Genomic DNA, 22,802 nt, shown 5'->3' with positions numbered 1-22,802 from the left:
TCCTTGGAAAATCAGACAGCTGTGTTACAAATGGGGAAATATACGCTGGTACACAGAAACTGATGTCCACCTATAGTACTTTGTTATTTCTTCTTTTAACAGCCTTTATTAATCCAAAAAAGGTAATTTTTAAATAAGATCATTTAAACTGAAGGTGGCATACCAAAATGACATTTAAACTTAAGACTCATGGCTAAACAAGAAGCATACCTCTCAATTTGTCCTTTGTAATTCATCGTAAAAGTTAAAAAAAAATCTTTTTGTTGCTTTTATTGCTTTATAAATCCTTTGTGCTCTTGGAAGTTTGCCAACTGCCCTCAGTTTGAAGAACCTCAACTTGCTGTCTAGTGTTTAGTCTTTAGCTTGTGCTGCAGACAGTTGCACTAACCGTGAACACCTTTTTTTCCTGTTGGTAAACCTAAGTTTAGAGTTTCTTCCTAGTAATATATTACCAGGCCCAGCTTTTTTCTCCCTCCCCTAGTTGAATTTAAGCACTTTTCCGCCGGGCATGGTGGCTCATGCCTGTAATCCCAGCACTTTGGGAGGCCAGGGTGGGCGCATCGTAAAGTCAGGAGATCGAGACCGTCTTAGCCAACATGGTGAAACTTGTCTCTATTAAAAATACAAAAATTAGCCAGGCGTGATGGTGTGCCCCTGTAGTCCCAGCTCGGGGGGAGGCTGAGGCAGGAGAATCGCTTGAACCCAGGAGGCAGAAGTTGCAGTGAGCCAAGATCACACCACTGCACTCTAGCCTGGGTGACAGTGAAACTTTGTCTCAAAAAAAAGAAAAATTTAAGCACTTTTCGCAAATATTCCCGTAGTAAGTAGTTTATTGATCACTGATCAAAAAAAGACACTTATAACTTCTAGAAAATATATGTTTGACACATATAATACAGTCAATTCAAAAATAAACTAACATCTGAGAAAAAATGTCAGCATTCCTTACCTAAAATGTATGAATTTACATGAGAGCCTCTCTCAGGCCAATATTTAGCCTGTTTAATTTTAGAGAGTATCTTAATTTGGTTATTTGGCTTTCTAGTCCATTGATTATTATACCTGTGGTCAACATCAGGTGACAGCTTATAATTAATAGCAAGGCTAGAGGAAAAACACAGCAGGCAGGTACAAGAATCAGCTGTCTCTTCCTGCTGACTCTTTGCCTCTCATTACAATTTACTTGACTGATTGTAATACCTGTATATGTTAGTGCCTTTCAGATAGGCCTAACTTCTCTACTCATCTCTTCAAACTCAGGATATCTAAAACTGAATTTGTTACATACCTCCTTTGAATTTTTTTTTTTTTTTTTTTTTGAGACGGAGTCTCGCTCTTTGGTCCAGGCTGGAGTACAGTGGCGCGATCTCGGCTCATTGCCAGCTCCGCCTCCTGGGTTCACGCCATTCTCCTGCCTCAGCCTCCCAAGTAGCTGGGACTACAGGTGCCTGCCACTAATTTTTGTTTTTAGTAGAGATGGGGTTTCACCGTGTTAGCCAGGATGGTCTCGATCTCCTGACCTCGTGATCCGCCCGCCTTGGCCTCCCAAAGTGCTGGGATTACAGGCATGAGCCACCGTGCCTGGCCCTTTTAAAATTTTTTTATCATTGAGTTATCTAGAAATGGGTCATCTTTTAATTGTCCCCTCTTTTTCACTTTTCATGCTTCAGTTGGTTAAAGACTCCAATCTTTTCTACCTAGAAATAGCTCACTGATTTCCCCCTCCCCTCTTTGGCCCATTGCCCATGGCCCTAGTCTAGGATCTTACCACATTTCTGATAATTGTTTCCTAACTGGTTTTCTATTTCCTTTTCCAAAGCTGTTCTCCAGGCTCTCACTGAAGTTTTCTTTCTAATACAAATCTAATGCTGTTTTTTCTCCTCTTTTTCTACCATGAACCTACTCTAGACAAAGCTCTTATCTGTCTCTGCTTTTCTTCATCATTTTCCTTCAGCCTGGCAAATTCTTATTCATGTGTGGTAATCCATTAATACTACTGTACCAGTATTCTGATGGCTCTCCCCTGGCACATGGTAGTATTGTGCTTCTTTGTCTCCCTTATCCCTACCTTGAAATTAGGCATGGCTCAGTGTTTCTTGCATTGGCACTGTTGACATTTTAGGCTGGATAATTTGTTTTGGGGGTTGTCCTGTACTTTGCAGGGTCTTTAGCAGCAACCATGGCCTTTAGCCACTAGATGCCCGGTAGTATCCAGTTGTGACCATATATTGCCTCCACATACTGCCAAGTGTCCCCTGAGGGACAAAGTTGCCCCTGGTTGAGAACTCTTGGCATGGCCGTATGACTTTAGCCAGTCAAACATGAGCAGAAGAAGTAGCCTTTAAAAGAAGATACGTAAGCTGTCCTATCCCTTTTCCTGCCATTTAAGGACATATGTAGAAATGGAGCCTTTGTCAGTCTAATTTCTGAGCGATACAATGAGCAGTGCCCGCAGTTGATGAATGTGTGTTATATCTTAAGCAGAAAATAAGCTTTTGTTTTAAGCTACTGATCTTTTGGGGGTTGGTTGTCACTGCAGCATAGACTTGCCAGTCCTTACTGATGCATTGTGCCAAGACCTAGGTTACCTATGAACTTTCCATGCTCCCTCATTTATAGTCCCAAATCACTTTATACCTACTTCTTTTTTTTTTTTTTGAGACGGAGCCTTGCTCTGTTGCCCAGGCTGCAGTGCAGTGGCTCGATCTTGGCTCACTGCAAGCTCCGCCTCCTGGGTTCACGCCATTCTCCTGCCTCGGCCTCCTGAGTAGCTGGAACTACAGGCACATGCTGCCACGCCCAGCTAATTTTTTGTATTTTTAGTAGAGATGGGGTTTCACTGTGTTGGCCAGGATGGTCTCAATCTCCTGACCTTGTGATCCGCCCGCCTCAGCCTCCCATAGTGCTGAGATTACAGGCGTGAGCCACCGCACCTGGCCCTGATACCTACTTCTTTTAGCATTTATTACTTATGTAATAATATGTTTGGGTCTTCCAGATTAGTAGTTCTCAGTGGAGTAAGTACTGCTCTTTAAGGGATGTTGTGGAAATTTGTGGATGGGTTTGGTGGGTTGGGGGCCAGGGATGCCATCCTGCAATGTGAGAGTGAGTAATTATCTTGCATCCCACAAGACTTTCAGATGCCCCAGAAATTCATGTAGGAGGAAAACATAATTAGCCCAGAACCTAACTCTATAATGTATATTCACTTTGCCAGGAGTTAAATTTCTTTTAATTCATTTTTTTTTCTTGCCTGCCTCCCTCTCTCCCTCCCTCTTTCTCTGTTTTCTGTCTTTTTCCTTTCTCCCTCCCTCCCTCCCTTCAGGCTCTGTCACCCAGGCTGGAGTGCAGTGGTATGATCTTGGCTCACTGCAACCTCTGCCTCCCAGGCTCTAACCATCCTCCCATCTCAGCCTCCTGAATGGCTGGGACTGTGCAGTGGCGTGATCTTGGCTCACTGCAACCTCTGCCTCCCAGACTCAAGCCATCCTCCCACCTCAGCCTCCTGAGTAGCTGGGAGTACAGGCATGTGCCACCATGCCCCACTAGTTCTTTGTATTTTTTGTAGAGAGGAGGTCTCACTTTGTTGCCAGGCTGGTCCTGAGCATAAGTGATCCAATCATGTTGGCCTCTTAAAAGTGCTGGGATTACAGGCATGAGCCACCCTGCCTTTGTTTTTTTGTTTTTTGTTTTTGAGACCAAGTCTTACTCTGTCACTTGGGCTGGAGTGCAGTGACTCAGTCATAGCTCACTGCAGCCTCGGTCTCCTGGGCTCAAGTAGTCCTCTTGCCTCAGCCTCTTGTTAATTCATTTTCTTAGTTCAGGTTGTTTAAGAGTTCACCATTTGGGAAAATCCATGTTACTGACTGCAGTGCCATTGTGCTATTTGAGTTGCCAGTATAACACATTTGTCTTGGAAGGTCTGAATTTGTAGCTGTCATATTTGTGATGATTCTGTACATAAGTGCTGGCATCTAACTTCTTCGTTATACATTCTAACTTAGTTGGCATGCCTGAGTATAGGTGAAAGTACACATTATATATTAAGCTTTTCCTCCTTTTTGTTATAGTTAGGGCATTGTTGAATTTTCAAAATATGTGTAAGTAGTTTAGAATTTTGTTTCAGTAAAGCTAAGGTGGTAATATAAATTATTTGTTAGAAAAAAATGGATGTTGCTCTGAGAGAGTCCAGACCCACTTTCTTACTGTGGGCTACCTGTTTTTGTATCTGTAGTGCTTTGTATGTACAGTGTTTGTTGAATTGGTCAATTTATGTTTCCCAGATTTCTTTTATGTACATTGTTGCATCTAATTACCACAGTAAATTTGTAAAGTTGGCAGGGCAGGTGTTTTCATTTTATAGATGAGAGAATTGAAAGAGATGTTAACATTCAGTCATGCTGCTAGACCTTTACTTAGAATATATAATTTTATTTATATTGATATTATGCCTTTGCCTACCATACTTCCATAATCTAGAACCATTTAATGTAGGAATACATCTCTATATTCCTGCTGGGATTATTTTTTATATGCATAACTTCTAATTATGTTTCAGGCACTTGTGATCATAGGAATACAATAAAGAGAAAGATGAGAAAGCTGTGTTTGTTTAAGAAAGCAAGGTCATTATCATTTGTATTCAAAGCAACTTGATATTAAAACAACTTTGAGATACCATTAAGGCCCCAGAATAGCATACATTTTAGAAATGATGACATGTGATGGTGAGATTGTGGTGAAATAATTACACTTAAACATTTTAATTACATTGTGGATTCATGCACATCTTTTGGAATATAATATCAGAAAATGACTTCAAAAGTATATGCAGTCTTCTTATTTGTTGTAAGACAATTCCACAGATAAAAAGCTATGGTCAGTCCAGAAATACTTGCCTGGTATTTGTCAGGAACTGTGCATGGTGCTGGGAATTTCTAAAATGAGAGTGTTGTTGCTGTTTCCTTGGATTTCTAATTAGTGGCAAAAATGTGAGACAGGTATGTAATCAAATAACTAATGTGTTAAATTGTAATTTAACATATCTTTCCTTTTTCCTATTCCCCAATTCCTTTCCTTTCTACTGAGTCTCACTCTGTTGCCCAGGCTGGGGCGAAGTGGCACAGTCATAACTCACAGCAGCCTTCAACTCCTGAGCTCAAGCAATCCTCCTGCCTCAGCCTCCTGAGGAGCTGGGACTACAAGCCCACACTACCATGCCTGGCAAACCTACATTTTTGAGACAGATTTTAATAGAAAATGCAGAAAAATGCGTAATGCATTTTAGGAAAAAATATCCTTGTAAAACTACTACTATTTTTTTGAGATAGAGTCTCACTCTATCTCAAAGTGAGAGTGGCTCTATCTCAAAGTGCAGTGGCACAATCACGGCTCACCACGGCCTTGACCTCCCAAGGCTCCAGTGATCTTCAAGCCTCAGCTACCCCGCGTAGCTAGGACAACAGGCGTGTGCCACCACACCCAGTTAATTTTTTTATTTTGAGTAAAGATTGGGTTTCGCCATGTTCCCCAGGCTGGTCTCAAACTCCTGGGCTCAAGCGGTCCACCTACCTTGGCCTCCCAAAGTGCTGGGATTACAGGTGTGAGCCACCATGTCTGGCCACAATTAAGCATTTTAATATTTCAACGGTAGCTTTTTCACTGAACACTATGTATCAGACACGTTATGTAGAATTTTTCCTTTGAGCTTCTGTATACCCTCCTTTTAACCCAGATTCAGAGTAACTTCATTTTCTGACTACCGTGAAAACTGGAATTTTAATCCAGATCTCTGACTCCAAAATCTCCATGCAGGTTATCTTTGGTTATCTGGAAGGTGTACCTTCAGTGTGTGTATTGAATGTGGGCAAGTGCTATAAGACATGTGAAAAACTGCTTCTCTGCATGGGGTTTATGAGTTGAGACAGACATTTATGTAAAAGGGATAACAACAGAGGGAGAAGCAAGTCTTAAATATCAAGTGATGTACATTCTGAAGAGGCTCCAAACTACAACAGCGGCAGGGAGAATGGAAGGAGAGATAGAAATGACTGAGGTAAAGAGTCTTGTAACTGTGAGGGAATGTAGGGATAGTGAAAGAAAGAGACAGGTCAAAGATCTTTTGCAAAGCTTTCCAAGGCTGGGTAATTGAGTGGAATCGATACTTTAACAAAGGTCTTCAGAAGAGGAAGAGATTTTGGTAGTATGATGAGTTTTATTAATCTTGTGGGAGGATGCTTTTATACAGCAAAAGAAAATGAAAGCAAAGTGAGTCTGGAATGCAACTTCAGTGAACAAATAAAATACAACCAAGCACACACAGTACACGCTCCAGTCCTGCTTTGCCTTCTTCTTAGGCTAATGGCCTTTTCCTGTTCTCTGTGGGGTCTTGGCATCAGATAAGTTACTTTAGTTTTCTACCTGTTGAATGGATTATTTATTAATCTTCACTTTTTGTTATTTTTAAGTTTTTTGAAAATAATTTACCGTGATGCTTTTACAGGTAAAATCTTTTGAGGAATTTAGTGATCTCTTTAAAGAATAGCTGTATTGAGATATAATTTCCGTACCATAAAATTCACTGTTAGAAAGTGTACAATTCAGTGGTTTTTACTATAGTCAGAGTTGTGCAACCATTATCAGTATCAATTTTTAGGAGTTTTTCATTACAACAAAGAAACACCGTACCCATTAGCAGTCATTCCTCATTCCCCTTCTCCCAGGCCCTGGCAACCACAGATTTACTTTCTGTCTCTGTGGATTTGCCTATTCTGTATATTTCATATAAATGGGATTATATAACGTGTGACCTTTTGTCAGGGACTTTTCACTTAACATGTGTTTTCAAGGCTTATCCATGTTGTAATGTGTTAGTACTTTATTCTTTTTATGGTTGAATAATATTTCGTTGTATGGAATTTTATTTATGCATTCATCAGTTGATGGACATTTGAGTTGTATCCATTATGAACAACGCTGCTGTGAACATTCATGTACAGGTTTGTGTGGTCATAGGTTTTCATTTCCCTCAAGTAGAAGTATGAAGAGTGGAATTGCTGGGTCATATTTACTCTGTTTAACATTTTGTATTAATACCAGACTGTTTTCCAAAGTACCTGTGCCATTTTGTAATCCCAGCAGCAATGAATGAGGGTCCAGTTTCTCTGCTTCTTCAGTACTTATTGTCTTTTTGATTTATCCATCTCAGTAGGTATGAAGTGGTAGCTCATTGTGGTTTTGATTTTCATTTCCATGATGTCTAATGTTGAGCATCTTTCATGTGCTTACTGGCCACCATCTTTGGAGAAGTATCTTTTAGAATCCTTTTGTTCATTTCTAAAAATTTTTTTTTTTTATCAGTCTCTTTTAACAAAGGTGAGTGTTAACTGCTAGGTAGCATTTAATATCAGGGGATGGTAAATTTTTCATAAATATTAGTAATAGACTTTTAGGTTTAACTAGTGCTGTTCCTCATAAGTAATCCTTTAAAAAAGTGCTGGTGAGATTTCCTTTAGGGTGACTAGTAAAGTCAGTAAGACTTGATTGAGTGTGCCACTATCATAATGAGGAGACCTAACTTTAATAGTTTTGGAATGTCAAAAACAGTGACAATAAAGTAATTTTATTTTTTAAAATTATTTTTAATGGTTAATATTTTATAAGAATTTTAAGTAATTTTCAACTCTGAGCATCAAATTTTAATTATGTGCATTGAATCTCTGACTTAACCAGAGCAATTTCATTTTTTCCCTCTACTTCGTGAAATGTGTTCTCATGTGTGTCTTTTTTTTTTTTTTCTTTTTTAGGTTATCCTGAATACATGACTAACAATTTTCCTTGCAACCTTAGCTGTTGTTTTTCACTGTTTCCAAAAGATCAAAATTGCTCCAGAAATTGGAGACATATTTGATTTAAAAGGAAAAACTTGAACAAATGGACAATATGTCTATTACGAATACACCAACAAGTAATGATGCCTGTCTGAGCATTGTGCATAGTTTGATGTGCCATAGACAAGGTGGAGAGAGTGAAACATTTGCAAAAAGAGCAATTGAAAGTTTGGTAAAGAAGCTGAAGGAGAAAAAAGATGAATTGGATTCTTTAATAACAGCTATAACTACAAATGGAGCTCATCCTAGTAAATGTGTTACCATACAGAGAACATTGGATGGGAGGCTTCAGGTTAGTCTTACAAGAGTTTTTCTATACCCTCTGTGTTGGCAGATTTAAAAACTTGCTAAGTTTCCTTTCAAGCTCTACTACAGGGTAATTTAATGCATGCTCCATCTCTTCAGATACTGTGCATCCTGTACAAATACGCGTTATGGGAATTTGTGGAAGAATATGCAAAAGATAAAATTTTAAAGTTTTTTAATGTTCTATCAGAAAAAAGTTCAATGGAGAAAATTTGGAAAATAAAAATAAAAAGCAGAAGAAAACCCACACTTTGCAAGAACTACCTTTAGCACTTTGGTTTTCATTTTTGTAGCCTGTTGTTTTCTTTTTTTTTCCCCTAGATGGAGTCTTGCTCTGTCACCCAGGCTGGAGTACAGTGGTGCGATCTTGGCCCACTGCAACCTCCACCTCCCAGATTCAAGCAATCCTCCTGCCTCAGCCTCCTAAGTAGCTGGGACTACAGGCGAGTGCAACCACGCCCGGCTAATTTTTGTATTTTTAGTAGAGACGGGGTTTCACCATGGTGGTCAGGCTGGTCTCAAACCGCTGACCTCAGGTGATCCACCCGCCTTGGCCCCCCAAAATTCTGGGATTACAGGCGTGAGCCACCGTGCCCAGCCATGTTGCTTTCTTTTTTGATATCGTATGTACATTTAAACAATTGGATTACACTTAGTCTTTTTATAATTTAGAAATCTGATATGTTTCACTGTTACCAAATGTTTCATTGATCACATTTTTCAGGTAGAACTTCATAATCTCCCTTGCTGAAATAAATCTTACAGACATTTTATGTCTTAGATTTTAAAGTTTTATTTCAAGACTTTATACATGGTTTCTACAACACAGTCTTTTTAAATATTTATTTATTTCATTTTTTTTTCTTTGAGACATGGTCTCACTCTTGCCCAGTCTGGAGTGCAGTGGTGCAAACATGGCTCACTGCAGCCTTTACCTACTGGGCTTATGCAATCCTTCTGCCTTAGCCTCCTGAGTAGCTAGGACTACAGGCACATATGACTATACCTGGGTAATTTTTTATTATTTGTGGAGACAAGGGCCTTGCCATGTTGTCCAGGCTGGTAATGAACTCCTGGGCTCAAGCGATCCTCCTGCCTTGGCCTGCCAAAGTGATATGCTTACAGGTGTGAGCCACCATGCCCAGCCACTTTTTGCATTTTTAAAACCTGAACACAGGCCTTGAAATTATACCAAGGTTTAAATTACAGGTCTGATGCATGACATGGCCAAGTTAGTTATTTTGAATTTTAGTTTTCTCATTTATGAAGTGGGGATTGTAATACTGACTTGGTAGGATTGTGAGGATTAAATCAGGATATATATAAAAGTGTCTTGCATAATGTGACAGATGAATAAATGGTCGTTTATTTTTCTAGGTGGCTGGCCGGAAAGGATTTCCTCATGTGATCTATGCCCGTCTCTGGAGGTGGCCTGATCTTCACAAAAATGAACTAAAACATGTTAAATATTGTCAGTATGCATTTGACTTAAAATGTGATAGTGTCTGTGTGAATCCATATCACTATGAACGAGTTGTATCACCTGGAATTGGTAAGTAGACTTTGCTTTTATCCTAAGAAACATAAAGGGAAAAGGATCTCAATAGTGTTTTAATTTTTGTAAGTTAAATTATAAATTTGGAAGATAGCCCACGACTTTAAATAAGGTTAAAGAATCAGACATTTTTAATATACGTGTTTTAATTTGAACTTAGGAACAAACTTATATTTTGACTGCTAAAACCAAGTATTACAGTTCATATTTTGCCCATTTAGAACATTGTTTTTGAGAAATAAGATGGAAAGCATTATAAATTTGAATACCTAGTGTGTGTATTGTTAGATAGTGTTTATGCTACTTCTGAATTGAAATAGTTCATGAACTTTTGTAATCTCTGGTTTAACTTGACATTCTCTGTTAAATGGAAAATATTTTCATTGTAATGATTAATGTTTCATTTGTTTTCCCTTTTAAACAATTAAGATCTCTCAGGATTAACACTGCAGAGTAATGGTAGGTAATCTGTTTCTTATTACTTTCTTTTGTCCTATCCTCTCTGTTTTTTCGTTGACCTAGAATTAGTTTGTGTGGGCGGCAGTAACATTAACAAGAAAATAACTTACTGATTTGGAAATTTAGATTTTGGGGTTATGGGGCACGTCAGCATTTAAAACTGGATTTAAATTGGCTATTTGCTCTTTGTATATGAACTGCAATTTATGAACTAAAGTACTGTAAAAAACATGATAGAGGAATGTACCAAAAACAAATACAAAGAATATTTTTTGAGTTAAGACCCATTTTTGAAGAAAATCTCACAGAACCAGTTTTAATGGGTGTTAAGTACCCAGAATGTTTGGTAATATGGAATCGCGTATAACATATCCTTTAAAAATGCCAGTATTCTAATTTTCCTTCATTTCAGCCTAACATTTTTATGAATGATAATGTTGAGAATGGTTTAAAATCGTGCTCATTTGTATTTTTTCAGTCTTGTTACATTTTGAGTAAATAAATCAAGGCTACTTAAAAGCATATGCCCATCACAGCTTACCTAATTGTATTCTTAAAAAGAAAAACTGTTTTAAGGTGATTGAGAAAATGAAATGCGAATGGGGGTGTGTGTTTTTGTTATTATAATATTTGAGAATGGAGTTTTATTAAATCTTTAGCTCTGTTACTTAGAACTTAATAAACTCAAATTTCTGTAAGAACTAATTATTTGCGGAGAAACTCTTATAAGGAACCACTGTCAGCCAGGCATGGTGGTTCACGCCTGCAATCCCAGTACTTTGGGAAGCTGAGGCAGGTGGATCACCTGAGGTCAGGAGTTTGAGACCAGCCTGGCCAACATGGTGAAACCCTGTCTCTACTAAAAATATAAAAAATTAACCAGGTGTGGTGGTGGGCGCCTGTAATTCCAGCTACTCAGGAGGCTGAGGCAGGAGAATCACTTGAACCCTGGAAGTGGAGGTTGCAGTGAGTTGAGATCACGCTGTTGCACTCCAGCCTGGGCAACAAGAGTGAAACTCTGTCTCAAAAAAAAAAAAAAAAAGGAACCATTGTCGTCTTAGAAAAGGTGTGCTGTTGCTCTGGAGGGAAATTAGTAGTAGTTTAGCACCTTTTTTGTTTGCAGAATTTTATAGGTGAGTCAGAAATACTAGGTGACCTTAACCAAAATTTAGGAAGAGTATGCAGTTCTACTTGATTTTATTTTCCACCTTTCTCCCATATCACTAGTAATGGAGGAAGACTCAGTGCCTTGTTGTGCTCGTTAGTGACTAGTAGGTTTCTGACAAGTGTGGGTTTATTGTTATGAGCTGTTGTGGTGGTCTGGGAAGGGTTGCTTTAAGATTGGTTAAAACTCTGCCTCTTTGCTATGCAGACATTGATATTATATCACTTCTTTTTTTTGAAAGTAAACACGCTTCATATCTTCACCGTTTTCCATCCATGTTTTTGGAGAAAACATTTGGCTCAGTGGGTGTTAAAAGTTGGGAGACTGCAATGATAAGTGTATCTGAATCTCTCTATGGGGCTGTTTGTGAGGGGATTCAAATTCTGAATGCTCATCACACACCTCCCCATTCTAAAATTATTGATGCACCGTTACTGATGGGATTGTATGGGTTTTTTAGCCTTTCTTTAGTGACTGTAGGACTGTATTCAGCCTTGTAGGTCCCCCTAGTGGTGGTTTTGTAAAGGCTGTCTTCAGTGCCTTATTTCCTCAGAAAACAACTGGTATTTCTCACAGCTCCTTCTAGATTTGGACAAAGGAATAATATAAGACCAGGTAACTAAAAGTTAAGAAAATAGGACGGTTCCTTCATTTTTGAGTTAATGTCTTATGGTAGTCATTTCCAGCCTTTTATCTTTCATGAAACTTTCTGTGACCACGTCGACCTGTGTATTCATTTTAACAAATATGTAATGAGCATGTATTGCCTGGTACTGTGTTAGTTTCCAGGGATGCTAAGATAATAAGGTATGTTTTGTCTGCTCAAGTGAGCTTATAGTCTAGTGGAGGAGAGAAAAAGTAAATAAGAGAGTGATAATACCATCAGATAGGTGCTATGTCCTGGCTGCTGGTGATGATAAAAAATACAGACCTAGGGTGGGCCCAGTGGTTTCAGCTTTTTTGTCACCTATAGAAAATATATTCTTTGACCCTCTTAGAACATTTTCTTTTTCTTTTTTGAGACAGAGTTTCGCTCTTGTTGCCCAGACTGGAGTACAATGGTGGGATCTCGGCTCACTGCAACCTCCGCCTCCTGAGTTCAAGCGATTCTCCTGCCTCAGCCTCCTGAGCAGCTGGGATTACAGGCGCCAGCCACCATGCCCAGCATTTATTATTATTATTATTATTTTTGTATTTTTAGTGGAGATGGGGTTTCACCATGTTGGCCAGCTGGTCTCGAACTCCTGACCTCAGGCGATCCACTGTCTCAGCCTCCCAAAGTGCTGGGATTACAGGCATGAGCCACTGCACCCAGCCCTCTTAGAACATTTTATAATCACTATATATATGTAAAACTACTCTAAAAATATGGTTAAATAATAATAGCTAACACTTACTGGGTACTCATTGTGTGTCAGGTCAGACTGAGCTAAATGATTTCTGAGTATTATGTCATCATTCTCATGATACTTCTACATGGGAGGTGGGATTATTTATACTTTAACAGATGAAGGGACTGCTACCTGGAGAGGTGAAGGAACTTGCCCAAGAATAGACAACTAGGAGGAGCTGGAGTAATGTGTGTTTGCTATTAGATATTTAAACAATGGGAAAATATTACAAAAGACTGCAAACTCCATGACAGCAGGGATATTTGTTTTGTTTATGGCTATATCCCAAGTACTAGAACAGTACCTGGAACATAGGTGCTCAAGAAATATTTTTTCAGTGAATGAATTTGTTGAATGCTAGCCCATAAAGAGAAATATTTAACAGTTTGGTGTCTGTTTTTCTGGACTTTAAAAAATATATACTATATGTTTTTTTAATTTTATTTTTTTGAATAGGCAATACATGGTCCATAAATCAAAATACTATAAAAAGGTATACAGTGAAAAGAAGTGCTCCCACCCCTGCCCCCATTCCCCCCTAATTCAGGTAATCACTTTTTTTAGTTTCTGGTGTTTCCTTCCAGGGTTTCTATATGCAAAAAATACATACCTCCTTCCTTACACAAAATGTATACTGTGCATACTGTTCTGGACCTTGCTTTTTTACTTAGAGTATATGATTTTTTAAACATGCATATGATCATAGTGTACAATAGTGTTTTGTAACTTGCTTTTTTTCTCTTGGCAAAAATATATTGCAGATTTCTATACTTGTTGATACCTTCAGTTTTACCTGAGAAACATTATGGATTATCTGGGGTTAAAGAAATCTGTAGACCAGTAGAGGTTTCAAACTTACATTTGGGAAGTTTAGCCAGCATATTTAAGGCAAGAAAGATTTATGAGTCATAACTGTTTAAAAGCAGAATGCAGTAGGTACTTAAAGATATTATGATTGCTGATTACACTGAAGAGTCACCTGAAAAGCAAAAGCAGTGAGTACCAAATTGACCAGTTGTATCCTCAAATCAGCTAGCAAAACCAGTAAGTCGGTAAAAAGATCCTGGCCGTTATAACAACAGAAAACCTAAAATGTCCAGGAATTATTTAGAGATGTCAGGATTTATATGAAGAAAATCATTGAACTTTGTTGAAGGGTATAATACAAGGCTGAATAAGTGTAGACATACCAATTTTATGCCCCATTGTTTTTCTTTTTATTATTTTTATAATTTGGCCAATGTTAGTGATGAGTGATTGTGTTCAGTTTTTTTATCGATACATAATTTGTTAAACATCCTTTTGATTATCTTTTTGTTTCTGTAAAATTTCTAAAGAGGAACTTTGGAATGGGATTTATGGGGTCTTCAGAATATCATCGTCATGACTTTTGATGCATGAACGTACTTCTTAAGAGGTTTTTAAGAGGTTGCACATAGAAACTTGCACAATGGATGATTATTACTGCCTTGAAATAGTCTCAATTTAATAAAAAATACCCATGTAACTTAACTGATATTTACATGTAGATTTTTTTCAAAGGTTGACATAGGGAAAGATAAGGGACATGATATGCTGGTTCTTAATGAAAAAGGAAATGTCTTTTTCATTAAGAAAAAGACATTAGTCTTAAGACATTAAGACTAATTTACTGCTTTAAGAAGAGAACCTACTATTAGTTCAGTGGATTGTTAAGTTCTGGAGTAGTGTTAGTTCAGAAGCAATAAAGGATTGGTTGTTAAACATAAAAAGCAAACCTTAAAACAATAACCTAGAACCAAAAGGAAGGTTCCAGGCAGAGAATTAACATTTATGCAGTTCAGTTTCAGTTTTCTTTTTCTCATACAACAGAGCAAACTATTTCCTGGTTTGTTAATGGAAAGGTGTTATGCTATATCAGCTGGAATCTAGCTTTACTTATGAAGGTGTAACCACATAGGTGAAAGATTGATTACTGAGTTTTCTCACACCATATGTTTATCAAATATTCTTATTTGGGTTGGGTTTCTAGAGGGAAATTTCTGCTTGACTTTTCATTTAGAATTTTTCTGTTTGGTTCTAAATCTATAGGGGACATTCAGTACACTTCATTTTTAAAGAATATGTTACTTAACAATAATTCTAGATCCTGGAATTGGATATCTGTCAGATCCCACTGATATCTCCACAGTGTGAAATTAGCAAAAGGATGTAGTTAAATACTCAATCTCGATTTAGACTGAATAATTGTTTTTCTCAGCTGGATACACATTTTCCAGCCTTTTGGTTTTTGCCTGCCTTATGTATTTAGGTGATTATTATTCTACGTTTCTCAAGAAACTGAGGAGTACCTTTTTAGGATTGTTGCTGGAGGCTGTTGGAACGTAGACTAGCTTCGAATTTGAGAGTCAGATTGATGGATAAAATATATCTGATGCTGTTACCATTAAATAAATGACTTGCTGGTAAAGTAGTATGCTTTTAAAATAATATGAAAAAATTCTGATTTAAAGTTATTTACACTGTAATTGATTTTAGATGTTATATTACTTGCTAATAAGATTTTTTTTTTTCTGGGGATAGAAGCTTATAAAAATTTAAAATACGTTTAATTTTCTACATAGCTCCTTCAAGTATGATGGTGAAGGATGAATATGTTCATGACTTTGAGGGACAGCCATCGTTGTCCACTGAAGGACATTCGATTCAAACCATCCAGCATCCACCAAGTAATCGTGCGTCAACAGAGACATACAGCACCCCAGCTCTGTTAGCCCCATCTGAGTCTAATGCTACCAGCACTGCCAACTTTCCCAACATTCCCGTGGCTTCCACAAGTGAGTTCTAGAATCAGATGTAGTCAGCAAGTTGAGTTTTCCTAATCATTGCTTATTTATGTGTAGTCATTTGGGGGGAAACTCCAAGTAAGTAAACATTAAAAGTAACTGTGGTATCTTTCATAGGTAAACAGGTGTTAGACAGGTATGTACAGTCGCTTGGAATTTAATGGCTTTGATTAGAATATTGATTCAAATTAGTGATCTGATTTGAACTTTACTATTACATGTAGAAGTAAGTAGCCTCTTAAGCTCTCAGATAGATTTTGGAGAAATATTTAAATAATAAGTAGTTTTGATCCAAGATGTTTATGAAGGTCTGTGTTAATGGAATTGCAACCTTTCTTTTAATCCAGTGTTCTTATTTTGGTTTATCTGGGAGAATATTACCTTATAGTAGTTGTCTTATTTTCTCACTGTGCAAAGGGATCTTGACAAATTTGTTATGTATTGCTCAAGATAGACATTAAGTAATTAAGTCAATTTTGATGTAAGCTAACTTCTATATCTCTTTTAAAAATATTTGTCTATATTTTTAAAAAATTAGTCTGTTTCAGAAGGATCCTTCTTTTCTGCCATGTCATAGGAGGCAAAGGGGCTGCTAGGTTTAGGTTTTTTGGGGCCTGATGATATGACCTGGTTCTGTTACTTATTTTCACAGTAACCAAAGGTTTGATAGTTTGCTGCCTTGCAAATGAAGTAGCTTTTTTTGCTTTTGTTTTTTTTTTTTCCAGTTAATCATAGTGCATTGTCTTGGCATGTGTATGGTGTTAGTTGCATGCAATTGCTAAAGGAATTATATGTAAACCTACATCAGAATAGATTTTTGACAGCTCTGGTTTAATACTGTGTTAGTTGCTGCCAAAAGTACCATTATTCTATTTGCTTTACTATCAGATTAGATTCAACATAGAAATTTTGATCTTTGGAATAAATGGGGGACTGATTTCTGTAATTGTGAGTTTTCAAGTGAAGTATACAAAAATTTCCCCTCTTTAATTCATTACACCACTTCAAAGCAATATGTTTTTGGTTTGCTATATAAGAGATGACGGTCTCACTATAGGCAGCATATACTAAATGGGTCATATAGGTTAAGCACTTGAGAACCCAGATCCTTAATCACTTGGTTCTTCTGTTATCTGTCTACTTTTTATTTACCAAATTAGGAATATGGTTGATAAACAGTGGGTAGTGATAGAAAATGAAAGAAGGTACATTATAGCCACTTGAACGTAGATTAGTGCTAGAGCACAGCTACCTACTTCTGTTTATATTATCTGGAGATTGAATTTCTGTACCTTTGTTAATGCTTGCTAAAGTGACTTCATTTTGACTGTTTTATTCCCTAAGGTTGAGTCCTATGCAAAGATTAGAAAAAGTGATATAAATGAAATGCAGCTAATTTTATCCTGGTATTTATTGGGTAGATTTTAATAATCAAATACTGTAAATACTGTAAGTTTTAGAACTTGTGTCAAAATGTTCCCTTAGATCTCAAAAAGTATATTGATAAAATTAAATGAACAAAAAGAAGTTGAACTAGAATAGAAGATTTGAAAGGCTATTTTACATGAGCTGATATAGTCGTGTTGTTTAACTATTTTACATACTTAGAATTGCATAAAGGAAGTATTCAGTATGGATAACTACAATGGGTCACTTTACAATTTATGTTCGTTTGACACCTGAATATTTTAAGGATTTCCTTTTAAATATCTGTAAATTAAAATAATTTATCCTGTGTAGTTAATGACAATTTTGGTAAGTTAGCTAAGAGTATTGCATGTATAATTATTAAAAACACGAACAAAACCATAATTAACCTTTAAAGATAAATTGCAGAATCTGGGGGATGAGTAGGAAGGGAGGTTGCTAAAATGCCATTTTTACAGATAAATAATTTGGGGAGTATTGAAATATTCTCTTTAGGTTTTGGTTTTGTAATTCTTAGCTTTAAGGAAATGTGGTATGTAGAGAAAAAAAAATATTCCTTTTCTTTGGTAGTTTGAGCAATGGTGACATTTACTGTCTTCCAGATATCTGATTATACTCCCATTTAGAAAAGAATGAGGTGATGCCAGTTATAAATAATTATAAATTTAGTGCTTTCCAAATGGGGTAAACAATTGACTTAATTAATGCTCTTTAAGAAATCAAATTTCCACTTTTAAAAAAAAAGCCTTAAAAATGTAGGACAGTAAGCAATATCATAGGATGGTTTTTGAATAGAATAGAAGCCAGGAGAAGTTGGCTTCTCTTGGTATATTGCATATAGAGAGGGCAACTAATTTTGTGTAAATCTGGGAATATGATGGTGTTGTTGAAAAGAAATGACCCTTGGTTTATAAAAGCTCTTGAAAAAATTGGAAAGTAGAGTGAGAGTTTTTTTGTTTGTTTTTAACCAGTAAATGGTATATTGATTGGACAGCAGAGCTAGATCTTTTTAACTTCCTCCTCTTCACCATCACATCGTGTTTAAAATAATTTTCTGCTCTGCTTTTCTCTGTCAAACCCTAGCATTCTGCCATTACTAGTACCAGTGCTGACAATGATTTTCAGTTTTCAACATTTTCTTGAGCCTGGATTTTTGGGATCCTAATCAGAAAGGTCCAGAGAGAGAAGTGGTTGGAGTGGCCAGGATGAACTGATACACTTCTGAAGAAGTTAATATGATAGGCCAGACATACAGTGGTGTTTTGCTGGCATTTGAAATACGTTTGTGAAGAAATAAGCCACTAAAATTAGCAAGACATTACCTAAAATGGAATAATTTTGAGCTTCTTCAAGTTAAGGTTTGTCTTTATAGATGACTTTAGGTTTTTTTTTAACCTGATAGGCCATGGGTGAGTTACACTTTTTGCCCATCTTTGTAGTTGTGCATTATCAGATAAAATTAGTCCTTCATTTAGTATATGAAATCATAAGATGACATCTATGAATGTACCATGTTAATGTCTTCTTGTTCCTCTAGGTCAGCCTGCCAGTATACTGGGGGGCAGCCATAGTGAAGGACTGTTGCAGATAGCATCAGGGCCTCAGCCAGGACAGCAGCAGAATGGATTTACTGGTCAGCCAGCTACTTACCATCATAGTATGTACATACTTTAAAAAAATCTTTTAAATAGTTGAGAAAAAAGTAGGCAGCCTTTATAAAAGCAAATTAACCCATGTGGGCCTTAATTTTTAGACAGCACTACCACCTGGACTGGAAGTAGGACTGCACCATACACACCTAATTTGCCTCACCACCAAAACGGCCATCTTCAGCACCACCCGCCTATGCCGCCCCATCCCGGACATTACTGTAAGCTCTTGTTTTTGTTGTAAGGGCTCTTTTTTTTTTCCTTTTTTTTTTTTTTTTTTTGGTAGGGCTTTGTTTTCTATTTTTTAAAAATGTTTTTACATCTTTTATTCATCCTGTGATTTTGTTTCATTAAATAGTGCTTTTCAGTAGTTTTTGTAAACAGTAGTATTTTTCATAGTTATTATACCTTTTTATTTTAGAGGAGTGATGTTTGCTAAATACATTTATTTCTCTGTTGCTAATGTTTCATTAACATCACATTGATTTCCATTCATTTGTTTGTTTACTTTGTATATGTTCTTAGATCTCATCTGTGTCTTGTATATCCACCCATAATGGATTAAAATCCTTTGAGCACTGAGTTCTCAAGGTTTTCCTCAGCATAGTATTCAGTGTACTTTGGATAATGTTGAATCTATAGATAACTTTGTGCCGGCATGGTTGGGAGGAATACCCTACAGATAGCCTGTAGTTTCAGGTAGAATAGGAGCACTGTTCATATGGCTTAGTAAAATCAAGAGTATAACTTTTATATACATTAAATTCCTTCTCGTTATAATATTAATAGTACCAAAGAAAACTTAGAAAATACAGAAAAGTGTAAATAAGAAAAGCAAAATTACCCTGAATCCTGCTACTCAAAAATAGCCACTTCTAATATTTTGTCATTTTCCTTCCAGTCATATAAACAGGTATATGTAAATTGACAGGGGGCTCCTACTCTATGTGTATTGTATATGTCTTGCTTCTTTTCAGTTATGTTACTATTTTTTCCATTTCTTAAGAGAATGTAATTTTTAATGGCTGCCTAGGCATAGTGTTTAAGGGTGCTGGGTTTGGACCTTTAACAGGCTTATGTGACCATTGGCAAGTTATTTCACCTCATTAAGCCTCAGGAGCAGTAATACTAGTATCTACCTCAAGGGGTGTTTGTAAGAAGTAAATGTAATAATTTATGTGAGGTGTTTAGCATTGTGTCTTAACACATTACAAGTTTCCAGTTATGTTAGCTACGATTCCATTAAATAAACATCCTTAATTAACGTAAGCACTTGTTTTTAGAATAGACCTAATAGTTTGTTATTATACATTGCATTATAAATTGTACTATATTGGATGTTACATAAATAATTCATTTATGATCTGTATTAAATATTGGATGGAAAATTATGTGTAAATTGTGTAATAATAACACTTGGCAGATAGCACTAAAATGTTAGTTATTAAATATCCACAAAAGTGTTAATAGTTTAAGACTATTTGCTTATTGTAAAGTAAACTTTTAAGTTCTTAGACATTGCATAAGCTTGTTTTCAACAATTCCTAACTGATAATAGTTATATTTAAGTAAGATTTACTAAAAGTTTTAGCATTAGACAACTTTTAATAAATAAAAATGGAATTTTTGTTGTCTTTTCTTTAGGGCCTGTTCACAATGAGCTTGCATTCCAGCCTCCCATTTCCAATCATCCTGGTAAGTGTATTTCAAAATTGATTTCCTGTATTTAGATTTAGTGGTGATTGAAACGTGCAAACACAGGCTTTAATAGAATTATAGGGTCACTTCTCAGATAAGTACAATACTCATCATGACATGAGTTAATCAACAGTATGAATAGCCGATATAGTCACACATAGACTGTCTATATTTTATTCAGTTTAACTGTCCCCGAAAGAAAAGAACTGTCTTTTCAGCTAAAATGAGAATTACAGAAATGCTGGCTTCAGCATTGAATACATACATATGCAGCAGAATAAAACTAGGTTTCAAAATAGAACAGCTGTAAAACTATAGCTTAAAAAGCCAGGAAAGAATCTTAAGTACATGCTGAAAAGAAAAATAATTCACTCTATTATTCAGGATCTCTGGTTAACTGGAATTTAGAAACTATTTGATTAAATTGTATACAAAAGAGTAAATAGCTAAATAGCTTTCCTCAGTTCAAAGTTTGTGTATAATTTTTGAAGTTATAGAGATAATAAAACAGAAAACACTTGAAAATGAAATACTGAAAGTCCCTTGTAACACAAACATAGATTTTGAATTTTTTTCTCATCCCTTCATATCTGTTTTTCTTAGCATAAAAGGATGCAAATATATTACTTCAACTAATCACCTTAATTTTTTGGAAACTATAAACTCAATTTTCCTCCTAATTAAAGTAACATTATTATGAAGAATTATGTTTTTATTTTTACTTGTTTATTTTTGAGACTGGGCCTGGCTCTGTCACCCAAACTGGAGTGCAGTGGCATGATCTCAGCTTACTGAAGCCTTGACCTGCTGGTCTCCAGCAATCCTCTTGCCTCAGCTTCTAGAGTAGCTGGGACTATAGGCAGGCGCCACCATGCCTGGCTAATCTTTGTATTTTAGTAGATACAGGGTCTCACCATGTTGCCCAGGCTGGTCTCGAACTCCTGGCCTAAAGCAATCCTTCTGCTAATAATTTTATTTATTTTTAAATTTTTTGCCGAGATGGGATCTCGCTATGTTGTCCAGGCTGGTTTTGAACTCCTGGCCTCAAGTGATCCTCCTGCCTTAGCCTCCCAGAGTGCTGGGATTATAGACGTGAGCCACCACACCAAGCTTGAAGAATTAAAAAAATTTTTTTAATGATTTTATTTTTCATCTTTGTGGGTACGTAGGAGATGTATATATTTATGGGGCATATGAGATGTTTTGATACAGGCATGTAATGCATGATAAGCACAACATGGAAGATGGGGTATCCATCCCCCTCAAGCATTTATCTTTTGTGTTATAGTCTATACTCTGTTAGTTATTTTAAAGTGTACAGTTAAATTATTGACTACAGTCACCCTGTTGTGCTCTAAAATATTAGACCTTATTCATTCTAACTACCTTTTGTACTATTAACCATCCACACCTTCCCCCAACTCCCTACTACCTTTCCCAGCCTCTGGTAACCATCCTTCTACTCTCTGTCTCCATGGGTTCAATTATTTTGATTTTTAGATCTCACAAATAAAAACATGTGATGTTTGTCTTTCTTTGCCTGGCTTATTTCACTGAACGTAGTGCCTCCAGTTCCATCCATATTGTCGCAAGTGACTGAATCTCATTGTTTTTTATGGCTGAACAGTACTCCACTTTTTATATAAAAAGTTTATATAAAAAGTTTTTATATAAAAACTCCATTCTTTATATAAGTCAAGCATAAAGAATTTTAAGCATACCAGAATAGTACAGGAAGTTCCCCTGTTGTACTCATTCCTCAGTTTCAGCTATTATCAACTAATGACCAAACTTATTTCATTCATACTCTCTTTCTTCATTCTATATTATTTTGAAGCAAATCCTGTATCATAGTTTTATGTGTATCTTAGTATATACTTCCAAAAAAGGTTTTTTAAAAACATAAACACAGTGCCCATAATGATTAATTTAAAGGGTAACATACAATTCTTAAATAGGCCCACATAATTTTCTCTGTGTAAATAATGTTCTGTTATTGATTGTGTTGGTTTCAGTTTTTCTTCTAGCTGTTTAAAAAAATAGAAGGGAACATCTTTGTGTTTGTAACTTTTCTCATATTTTAGTTCAAGAGATTTATAGAATTTCTAGATCGAAAGGCCATATTACAGTGACATCAGAGTGTGAGAACCAGTGTTACTGTGCTGGCTAGCAGTAGATGTGATAGTTTAATAAACTTTCTGCTGCTTTAAGAGGCAAATATTTGTTCTGGTTACGAGAAAAGTGATGCTAGTGGGGCAGAAGCATTCTTTTAACTATATATTTATTATCTTCTTTAACGGATTTTCTGTGTTATATTGTGTGTTGTGATTTTAAACATTTTTGTAGGTCAAGGGGTCTAGCCTTTTCATAAAACACTTTTTTTGAGAAATGTAATATACAGAAAAGTATATAACACAAATAAGTATATAGTCTAACA

The 22,802-nt window shown here is 36.4% G+C and overlaps 1 protein-coding gene across 2 annotated transcripts in view; it reads left to right on the top strand.

Annotated features, from left to right (window-relative positions):
- The window catches only part of SMAD4 (SMAD family member 4), a 61,026-nt gene that overhangs the window by 9,573 nt on the left and 28,651 nt on the right, over positions 1–22,802 (top strand). For both annotated transcript variants that reach the window (XR_007721245.1, XM_050767758.1), the window contains exons 2-8: positions 7,806–8,181; positions 9,573–9,747; positions 10,180–10,209; positions 15,369–15,581; positions 18,556–18,675; positions 18,772–18,888; positions 20,312–20,362. Coding sequence is in view for 1 of the 2 variants with exons in the window: in XM_050767758.1 (XP_050623715.1) it covers positions 7,933–8,181; positions 9,573–9,747; positions 10,180–10,209; positions 15,369–15,581; positions 18,556–18,675; positions 18,772–18,888; positions 20,312–20,362 (955 nt within the window). In the remaining variant the exon portion in view is untranslated. The remainder of the gene's footprint in view (positions 1–7,805; positions 8,182–9,572; positions 9,748–10,179; positions 10,210–15,368; positions 15,582–18,555; positions 18,676–18,771; positions 18,889–20,311; positions 20,363–22,802) is intronic.

The sequence above is a fragment of the Macaca thibetana genome, chromosome 18 (genome assembly GCF_024542745.1).
Source record: "Macaca thibetana thibetana isolate TM-01 chromosome 18, ASM2454274v1, whole genome shotgun sequence".
In the NCBI taxonomy this organism is placed as follows: domain Eukaryota; kingdom Metazoa; phylum Chordata; class Mammalia; order Primates; family Cercopithecidae; genus Macaca; species Macaca thibetana.
This window is presented reverse-complemented; position numbering and strand designations above follow the sequence as displayed.